At 40.5% G+C, this 11,072-nt stretch overlaps 1 protein-coding gene across 1 annotated transcript in view; it reads left to right on the top strand.

Moving 5' to 3' along the window:
* Positions 1–3,389: 3,389 nt before the first annotated feature.
* Positions 3,390–11,072, top strand: part of acvr1ba (activin A receptor type 1Ba) — a 15,302-nt gene continuing 7,619 nt past the window's right edge. The window contains exon 1 of the mRNA XM_037684874.1: positions 3,390–3,555. Within this exon, the coding sequence (XP_037540802.1) occupies positions 3,492–3,555 (64 nt within the window). The 5' untranslated portion in view covers positions 3,390–3,491. The remainder of the gene's footprint in view (positions 3,556–11,072) is intronic.

Here is an 11,072-nt window from a genome sequence, read left to right as displayed (position 1 = left end):
ATGGATTTTATTTGTGTTAAAATAACTTAAAGGGATAATTAAAATACCATAAAGCATAAGGTTTGGTGACTACGAGCAAGTAATATCTTACCTGTTACAGATAGCTTTTTGGAGAACCCAGTTTGGTGATAAGCAGTTTTACTCTGTCCAGTATGATGAGCTAATGGCTAGTTCAGGGCTATTCAAGTGATGGTCAGCGGGCCACTTCCGGCCCGCGGGGGACTTTAGTCCGGCCCACCAATGAGTTTTTTATTTTTTATTTTTTTTTTATGGGGGACGTTTTTTCTGGGTTTGGGATTTGTTTACAGTAGTCCCTCGCTACTTTGTGGTTCATTTTTCGCAGACTCGCTCTATTACGTTTTTTCAAAATAAGATTGAACATGACACACAACTGGCTGATTGATGGATGAGCCGCACAATTGGCATGGAATTTTTATTTTAAATATTTTACATTATTTAGCACCTGCTGTACCTTTGTGCAGCCCATACTGCAGGATAAGCTTCCTGCCGCACTTGATCAGCAGTTCTCCGTGCAGAGCGGTGAAGTGGGCGTGGCCAAGAACGCTTGCAGGCGGTTGAGAGCAGTGGAGGCAGGGAGCTGAAGTCATGACCTTCTGTGCTCTGTTAGAGCATTTAGAGGTTAGAAACATTGTTTAGAATATTGCAAGAGTGTTGGAAGGGTTTAAAACGCCTATATATATATATATATATATATATATATATATATAATTAAACTACTACTTACTACTTGTCCTACTTCGTAGTTTTTCACTTATCGCAGGGCTCCAGGGTATGGATCCCCTGTGATAAAGGAGGGACTACTGCAACAAATGCAACAAAATAAACAAATTTAAAAGGTAACAGATTATTGTAATTCTTGGTTTATTTACATAATGACTTTAATTGCTGGATGTCCGAACCCTGAGCTGCTGGCTTTCAGTAACTGTGGCCCCCTAGTTGAATAGCCCTGGGCTAGTCTGGGCAAAGTGAACTGCTGCTGTTTTCAAACAACTCCAGTCTAAAAACAATTTTCAGAACAGTTCAAGTAAACTCTTACTTTCTTGTTAATTTCATGTAACAAGATTATCCAGGAAAAAAATTATATCCCTGTCAGAAATGCTATAGCTAACTGCTGCTGCAGTTTGCACTTGCAATTAAGCATATCCCTCTGAACACCGCAATTGTAATATGATAACGGAGGCAGAAATTGATGTGAAACATTTTACTAACCAAGGACATACAAAGAACCATCTACTACAGGTACGATATTAATTACTCATAACCTTTCCACAGAACCCCCACTTCAGAAGATTTGAAGTTTCTCTTTGCAACGCAAACACAAATGTTGTAGTGTCAGAAAACACTAAATGTTTTACTAGACTCAAACGTGGCACCAAACTTTAAATTACTTCAGCAGCAAAACTAATGAAATCAGTGCAGTCATTTCTGTTTAACAGCTGTGAGACAGTGAGCGCTTTCTATCTCTGTTGTGCTTTTTCATCGTTTATCTTTGTGTGTGTGTCTGTGTGTTTGTTAAACAAACTCTAGTGAGATAATACTCCCTCCCAGTACCAGTATGTCTGGACCCTGAAGCGCTGGTTATTTTTACCACAGCTGGAGGGTGGGGGGCTCAAGTACCAGAGAGTCTGAACTCCCTGCATTTCTGTGCAGACGTCCATCCCACCTCGCCCTTTGTTTCCCAGAGTTGTGTATTCTTTTTCACAGTGGGATCATCCCCTGTGCATCAGCTGAGACCAGAGGATTTCTGTAGTAGAGGATGGCATGCACTAAAGAAGGCTGGAGATAAAAACTAAAAGGTGTTGATAATGTGGAGCTTTAAACCACAGAGGAGACTATGCAGACACAACTGGGCCTGAGGATGGATCAGTCAGAGCACCAGCTAAAGAACGAGGTGATAAAAGCAGCCACAAATGAAGTCCCACATGCACCTGGCTGCAGCCCGACGCACCCACAGGCTGAATGCAGAAAGAAAACTGGACTCAATCTGAACCAAAACACAAGCAGCTATTTTTAACTGCCGGGTTATTTTACACATTTGCTTTTAAAAATTGCAATAAGATACAAGTTTATCAAAAATCCAATACTGCTGCTTTGAGATAAGCTGGAAAAAAGATCAAGTGCATGCTGCTATTTCTAATTTAAACTTTAGGAACTTTTTTTTAATCTTCCTGCTGTTTAATTCTAGAACCAGAGGATTAAAGCTTCAGAGGAACAAAAACATGTTAATTTATCATAGAAATATAACATAAACAGGGCCGAACAGGAAGCCGTCGAGTCTGGCCTAACTTCAGCTATTTGTTTTTATTATAACTTATCTAACATGTTCATTTGTCAAGCTTCTTGTTTTTAAATTTTCCTTGAGTTTTGATAAACAAAAGGACAATGAAACACAATGAAATTTAAATTTATTTTTATTAATTCAAACTACAGTGGACACTGAGGGCTGGATGGCTTTGCTGAAATTTGTTGAAGAAGCTGTTGAAAAAGTTGAGCATTAACCAAAAAATAATTAGGAGCAAAAAAAGAAAAAAAGCTAAAATTTGCAAAAATCAAAACACTAGCTAAAGCCCAATGTACCAAAAATGCTTGCTAAAAGTAGCTACATGCCAGGTAAGAGCCCAAAGTAGCCAAATGGTATCTATAAACTAAAAGTAACAAAACAGCTAAAAGCTAAGAGAAGCAAAAGACTAGCTAAAGGTCCAAATAGCATAATACTAGCTAAAGGCTAAATGTTGCAAAAGGCTAACTAAAAGTAGCAAAATACTAGCTAAAAGTGGTTAAAATTGTAAACACCAAAACTAGTGAAATGCTAGCTAAAAGTAGCAAACCACTTGCTAAACTACAAATTGCTACCCGGTAGCAAAACTAGCCTAAAAGTAAAAAATATGAAATGCTAGCTAAAAGACTAAAAGCAGCAAAAGTCTAGCTAAAAGCTAAAAACTTGTCAACAGTATTTAAAAGATAAAAGTAGTGTAAAACGACAGAATACAGTGCGATTCTTGAACAAGATTAACTGGGTTATTTTTAAAGACTTAAAAAGCTCAGAGTGTATTTATTTGTAGAGATTAGCTACTAACAAAGCTACATTATAAAAAGTCAAACAACAAAAAAATAGTCATTGCAGCCACCCCCGTAGAATGATTTGTTTATGGTCAAGTAAGCATACATGTTTAGATAAAAAAAAATAAATACAGAAACCACTTCACTTTCTTCGGTAATTTGTGACAGGAAGTTGGTTTTGTTTGGCTCGTGCAGATACCTATTACCTACTTGCCTGCCCTGGGTGTCAGAGGACAGAAGGGGGCCGTGCAGCAGCCAGCCCTGCCCCCCTTTAAACACGTCACTGGCTGGGCTGGTTGTTCGGTATCTGTCGGTGTGGTGCGTGCGGTCGGACTGTGGTTGTGTTTCACGTCTGGCCGACTTGATAACGACACACTTGGAGCGCATATCGAGATGGGAGTTCTGCAGACATGGCTCTGAAACAAACTGCCCTAACGCTGCTGGCCCTGCTCGGGTCGGCTGCTGTCGGTGATGGTAAGTTTTAACCCGGAGCACGTCGCTCTTCTCCGGCTTTTGTCTCGGTGCGTTTCCCTGAACTGCCGCCGCTGCTGCTGGGCATCGCCTGTTGTCGCTAATCGCCATGGCGCTCCCGTACCAAGGATTTGGCTAGCTTTACCTGACCTCAAAACCGCGCTCGGTTGCTGTTAGCTCCGACAAAAAAAAAAAAAAAGTCATTCCACTGTTAGTTTGTTTATTATGATTTATATCGAGTGGCAAAATGAGACGAGAGTCTAAATGAGCAGGCAGCGGCTGAACCACAACAACAACATGGTGGAGCTGAGGAGGCGCCAGCTAACTGTCGCTAGCCAAATGTCTCAAGTTGAGTTCTGTTGATAGCTCGACATTATTAACAACTAATCAGATTTATTTCCTGATGTAGATTAGTGAAGGGCTAATTAAAGTTTGCTGTTTGTGTTGCAGTCAATCTCCAAGTTAATATATTTACAAAACAAACTGTTAGCTTGCTTAGTGTCCTGCCTGAGACAATGTCCTAATATCAATTGGCAGGCCGTTGTTACATTTAATAAACCTACACTCCTGTCTGTTATTACATTTATTATTTTACATATAAACACTACAAAGTTTGTGTATGTAATTGGCTTTTTTTTCTTCTACATTCAACATTTGTAATTGCTTTATATTTACTCATCAGTTTTTTTGCCCAGTCATATAAATAATATTTTTGATCTCTCAATGATTGTTCTCCTAATTATCAATATTTATTATAGCTGTTTTAAGCCTTTTATTTTAAATGTTGAACATGTATAGAAAAACCTAATGCTAACAGGAATGTATACCACTAAAATGCAATTTTCTGCTGGTATGGATTCTCTTTCAAATATTCACGATCTTCATTCCAGACAGGAAGAAAGTACTTGTAGATATCTGGTGCTAAAAGCCCAAATACACATGAATGAGAAAAGTGATGCATTTTGTCCTAGGAAGAATGGCGGTAAGAGATGTCTAAGAAGCTGATTGTGAGTTAAAGGAACAGCGCTGTGAATTATTTTCTTGGTACAAGAAAGGATAAGACCATGTCTAAATATTACCGTAAATGTTACATCAGCTTGTCATTTGATAACTTGCTGGGTGAGTAATATGGTCCAAGTTTTAACATGAACGTGTGCATGAGAGAGTCTTCGAATGGAGGACTAACCTACTTTATGCATTCTTGAGAGTAAACACTGGCAGCTTGATCATTGATGCCCATTTGTAAGGAGTAAAAAGGCTGCTTATTGGGCCTCTAGTTGAAAGTGAATGCTAGCATAGTGTGACAACAGCCACACATTGAGCCGTCCCAGACTGGTCAGGGTTGAAGTCTGGGTTCATTGTGATGGAAATGTGGTAAATTGGGGGGCTTTTGAGGCGCTGCTTACAGGTCTGCTTCGGTCAGAATCAACTCCATCTGCTGAAGCAGCTGATATCCAATTCTGATTTACATCCATGGGTCATTATTCAAATTCAAGTTAGACCTGATTTAAATATGAACAAGGATATTTTTAATAATGCTATAAGGGATAAAGCTGTATGCATTTGTTGACCCTTACTGTGTTAGAATGTGGCCACTCGAGATTATCTTTGTAACAAAAATGAAGGACTTAACCATTAAAAAACGCTTGTCTTAATTTTAATCTTTTTAAGGCATATGTTGTATCTTTTATAGTTGAGTCATTCTACTAAGAATCGTATCAATTTTCCTCCCCTGCTTAGTAGGATAAGGTCATAAAAGGCAGGCTAGGGAAATTATTACACCTACTTGGCTTGTTTGCCTAGGCTCCTCCAACTTTAACTGGGGTATGTGAAGGCAAGGGAGCGTGGGTGGGTTTAAGGAACAAACAAAACAAGACAACGCGATGATGAGTTTGTCCAACTGGTAAGGGGCATGCACGGCAAACTTAAGCTGTGGTTTCACACCTTTTTAATAGATTTCATCGTGCAGGAGCTGAAACCAGACTAATCTGAAAGTTGCTGCAGATTTACAGGCCCGTGCAAGCAACTTTTCGTGAGATTACACTTCACTCACAGGTTTGGTAAGTGTGTCACGTGTCGTTGACTTCATACAGATCACTGGTGTTATGGGTATTACATGTCTTCGTGACGCAGTCAGCCTGTGTGAATTAAACACAGTAGCAATGTGATATGTACACGGTCGACCACACCGCTGTGAGGCAGGGCGCGTCGTCTCTCCGTTTCCCTCCTCTCCTTTCTCTATCTCCTATAAAAGAGCCTGTGCTTTGTCAGGTTTTAATCGCTGCTTTATCTGTGGTCCAACTTGTTTTCATTTACCGGCTTGCCTCCAGGGTGTTAAGAGAATTCAAATTCAGAAATACTTTATTAATCCCAAAGGGAAATTAATTATTGTTGTAGCTCGTCATCGTGAACGTCTTAGGCTTGCATTCATCGTGGAGTTGAAATAAGCTTGTTATTTTCTTATTGTACATTTATTTTGTTAATGGGTTCTCTATCTCTTGAACTTTGCACTGACATTTGTCCTTGTCTTGTGCTCTGGTGCATCTGTGTGCATCACATTAGGAGCTAGGTGAAGTTTTCCTTCTGTATTCTTGCACAGGGATGCGACTGTGAAAGGGTAAACTGGCAAACAGGTGTTATTTGATGTCATTTCTGATGTGAAGGAGTTTTTGTGGTGGAAGCTAGTCAGAATGGGGCGTGTGCACACCTGCCCATTGAGGCAGAGCCAAAAGAATGAACAAAGAGCAAATCTTACTAGGTTCAAAGGTGTGTGCTTGTTAGAAGAAGACATTTTAGATAAGGTTTATATGGCCTAGTTTTAGATAGGAAAAAGATATATATATATATATATATATGCATTTCTAAATTTGTATCAACGCACAATATCAGATCTTTTAAGACATGTCACTCGGATGCGTCTTGTAGAACCTGCAGCTGGTTTTTCATTAAATGAAGTTGCAGGAGTTTCTGTGTTTAGGCACGTCCTCTAGCATTCAGTGTTTACCAACAGTCTGTGATGTGGCTCAGAGCCAGTCAGGGTCAGGTCGTGTCTGGGGTGGTCTAGTTTTCACTCAATAATGACCAGTGTTGGTAATGACCTCCACTGGCCCGGAGGCACAGAGCCCTAATTGCCAAAGCAGACAGCATAGCCTCAGACTGACCCGTCCCACCCCCCCCACCTTAACTCCATCTCCCATATTAATATTAAACCACAAGGGATTTCTGCCTACAGAGTGTGTCTACCTCTGTGCTTTTATTGCATTGTTAAAAGTTGTGAAATTATACAGATTGGTGGTAAAATAGCACATGTTTGGACCGTATCTTGAATACACACAAAGGAAATGTGTTACTTTCACTGAACAGCCTGACAGACTTGGTAGGTTAGGAAGTTGTGTGTGTGTGTGTGTGTGTGTTGTCAACAAGGCTAGGCCTGAAACCTGTCCTGCATTACATATCTTTCTGCAGAGGTGTTTAATTTGTTCCCTTTTTTTAGATTAAAGATTAGACATGCATTATTTTCTGCAGGAATGTGTACAATCTATTCAAGTTTTCTCCTAAATTCTTGAACTTGATTTGCTTTGGCTGATATGATCCAAAATATAGTTTCTGCAATTTTGTTTTGGTTTGTTTTGTGGAATACCTGTCTGATCAAATATTTTTCATCTGCAGTAAAGCTGTTGTTTTTGCAGAACCCAAAGATGCAGCATAGCTCTTTGTTTGTTGATAATTTTCAAATATTGGCGAACAGTTTATTCCAATTCGCTCCTGTTTGGTATCAGTCAGACCTCCATTGCACGACTACAACTGGTCCAGAATGCAGCAGCATGATTTTTAACCAGTACAGGCAAAAGAGAGCACATTACACCAGTTCTGGCCTCACTGCACTGATTACTGGTTCACTTTTGAATCCAGTTCAAAATACTCATGTATGTCTACAAATCACTGAACAGTCCCCCCCCCCATCTCTCTGATTTGCTACAACCGTATGTCCCACCACGTTCCCTGAGGTCAGCGGACCAGTTGCTCCTCACAGTTCCAGGAACTTGTCAAGCGCAGAGGTGACAGGGCCTTCTCTGTAGCAGGACCAAGACTTTGGAACGAGTTACCTCTGTTTGTCAGACAGGCCCCCTCCCTCTCGGTTTTCAAGTCCTGTTTAAAAACCCACTACTATTCAGTAGCTTTCAACACCAGATGATCTGTGTTTCGATCCTGTATGCTCCACACTGGTTTGTCGTCATTATCTGCATCGTTTTTATGTCTATATTCTGATTTACCTCATTTTGTATTTTGCTTTGTGTGTTACCTGTTGTTCTGTCTGTACAGCACTTTAGTTGGCCTTGTAGCTGTTTTAAGTGCTCTATAAATAAAGTGGTATGGTATGGTAAAAGATTTTATTTCTAGTGTAGCTGAATGCTGTAAATGTTCTATGCCAACAAAGCACATTAGCTGCAGTTGGTCTTTTTTAGTTTTATATCAAACACATGAAGAAAATCTAAATTTCCCTATTTACATTTTTTTTTCAATCATTATAAAAAAATATGTTTAATGTAGGGGTGCACCGATTGGTTTTCTTTCTGATCACCGATTTCAAAAAAGTCTGACCTGCCGATTCCGATTTTGTTTTATAAGCAACACTGTGAGGTGTTATAAGGTCACAGTGCACCTTCAATTTTCCAATCTTATTTTATTAAAAAACATACCCTTGCACAAGATCCTAGAAACAATATAAACTTGTTTTAACTGGCCATGAGGTAGTGCTCTGAAATATAAATGAGAGAAATCCTTTTATGCAGAACTTCAGTCACATGGCATAGCCTCAGATTCAGGAGAAAAGCAAATACAACAGAGCATGTACTAATTGACACTGTAACATTGACTAATTTGTTCCAGTGGTAACGTCATCTACACATTTAAATGTGTTTAAAACAAGCAGAATGCTGTTGGGGACGTCACATTAAGCCTGCATGGTAAAGCATGGCGGTGTCGTGTTGCATTGTGTTCCCCTGTTGTTCTGTTTGAGGTATAGTTACAGCAACCTATGGTCCATCTGTGCTCATAGATTTATTTTAGTTTTTTGTTGTGAGTTTTGATGGTAATTCTTAACAGAGGCTTTAATTTGTAAACTCCAATATGTTGGGGCGATACAACTTTGATCAGTTTGAGCACCTGCAGAAAGTAAAAAAGGCTTGAGCGCTCACTTGTGTACCTTTGATTTATTCAGGATGACAGACAGACAGACAGACAGGCAGGATGGGACGTAGTCTGCAGAGTGTTGGTTGGTAGAGATAGTAGAGGCAGCCTCAGCCCCGAAGACTTCACTTTAGAATCAGATCAGTAATCTGACCCTGAGATGCAGACAAAGGTAATGACTTTCCTCCTTCCCTTACCATTGATTAGGGCACAGTTGTGGTGTGTGTGTGTGTGTGTGTGTGCGGTTTATGCCTCTGTGTGTGTGTGTTGCACTCACTCTGTCTGGTGGCGTCTGCTTGTCTTGATCAACTCTGTCTGGTATCCGTTTGGATCTAATTTCAGCCAGTGCATTTTGGTAATGGTTCTCCTCTCTATACACAAGCACATACTTACTGTATCAAACTCAACCCCCTCCCCCCCCCCCAAAAAAAAAAAAATCTGTGTGTACCCTATTGCCGTATTCCTAGAACGTTTTGAGTATATTCACCAGACGTTCCTGATGCCAGGTTTGTTCTGCGTGGGTAGGCCTGAACAACAAGTCGAGGTCGAAGCTGTTTTGGGTTGGTACCGTGCTGGTTCTTGACTCTAAGCAAAAGGCGACGATTGTTTACGGCAGCAATATTTTATTAATCTCTTCCTCACAGTGTCTACCATTTCCTGTCCCAACATGAACGGAATGATAGGAACTCGACTCATTAGCAGCTCAAAGGAACAGCTTTCGTTCTCTGATCCCCTTGTTTTCCTCCATCGGCCCCTTTTTTTCCTGCTCCCTCCTGTAAGTCAAAGTCTAGACTGGGTTTTAATGACAGTCACAGCTGGTCACTTGGGCAGACCTCAATAGTGGTCAAGGGGGAAGGTCCCCCTCCCCGGTTCCCTCCTCTTATGTATTATCCTGTTGAAATGGGTACTAGCTCCCATTCAGTCTGGCCCCCAAACATTGGGGTTGTTACTGGTAACCCCCATCTGTGTATCCCCTGCGCACCCATCCCCCCGCCACAGAAGTGCAATCCTCTGTGCTTTTTGTTTCTGTAGTGCTGGCCCAATCCCTCCTCGTGTCGCCGTAATCTCCACACAAAGGAGCAGTGTAAAGACCAGTTCAGTGGATACAAGAGCAGAGTTCACTCACACATCAACTCAAAGCTCCGTTACTATTCTTCTAATACTCTCTGGCTAAATCCAGAAAGTTATGCAGAGCGTTGTGAAAACAAGTTGACTTCTTGATAAATACATGGAGTCTTCAAGCTTAACGTTTGTGGTAATGCACTAGTTGTTAATGATAAAAACCATAATGACTCCGTCTATAATTCAGCTGTGAGCAGTAATGTAGCAGATCAGTGACCTCAGTTTTTAGGGATTTTTCTTTAAAGACGAATGACGTAAAGGTCATTACTAAATTAGTCGGGAACCAAAAACTATCATCTTACAAGTTAAAAAAATTTCCACAACAGCCGTTTCTTGCGTTTTAGTAGACTATACATTCCTCTTGGTCACAAATAACTCTCGCGAATTGCTTTTCTCCACAAACCAAAATCCTGGTAGACCACAAACCATTTATGGCTGCCTGGAGATGTAAATGTGTAGTTTTGAGCCGTGTTCGGTTTGCTTTCCGAGCTTCTGTCTTCATGTCTGTGGACCATCTGTCTTGCCTTACTGTCTCCATGATGGATGTGCAGGCCTGTTGGTTTCAGACTGTGCTGTTCTTCTCTGATCACTGCAGATAATTTATTACCGTACAGTGAAGCAAATATGTTTGTCACTAGAACTCTATCACAGGCGGGTTCACAGTCGTTGGCTTTAATACGTCTTTTAGGAAAAGCAACTTCTTTTAAAGCTGTTCCTTATATCTTGCTTTTTGGTTTATTTGATCAAAATCCATCTAGTTTGAATTTACTCGTAGTGTATCCTTTCCACAAAATACCAAATATACAAACAATGATGGCAAAAAGCAGAACAAGTACCCTTATCCAGCTGAACTAAAGTCGCTCCATTATTGTTGTGTATGAGCTTGATGTGGCACAGCCAGCTGGTTTTAGTCTTTATCAGCCTGATTCACCTCTGCAATCTGCAGGAAATTCCATCTGCATGCAAACTTCAGCGAACTTGGACACATGTAGCTAGAGTTCCTGCCACTTTCCCATTCCTCTGAGAAGCATGCACACACTCATGCTCACACATACACACACCCTCCCAAACAATAACAAAACACAAGAAATATTACAGTAAACCCTGTTTGAATGTTTCACGTTTCCAGTCACTATCAGTGAACAAGCGTGGACATGACCGCACACACACACACACACACACACACACACACACACACACACACACAC

This window comes from Nematolebias whitei, chromosome 11, assembly GCF_014905685.2.
Source record: "Nematolebias whitei isolate Nwh7 chromosome 11, NemWhi1, whole genome shotgun sequence".
In the NCBI taxonomy this organism is placed as follows: domain Eukaryota; kingdom Metazoa; phylum Chordata; class Actinopteri; order Cyprinodontiformes; family Rivulidae; genus Nematolebias; species Nematolebias whitei.
The sequence above is the reverse complement of the archived record's forward strand: the minus strand, read 5'-3'. Positions and strand labels throughout refer to the sequence as shown.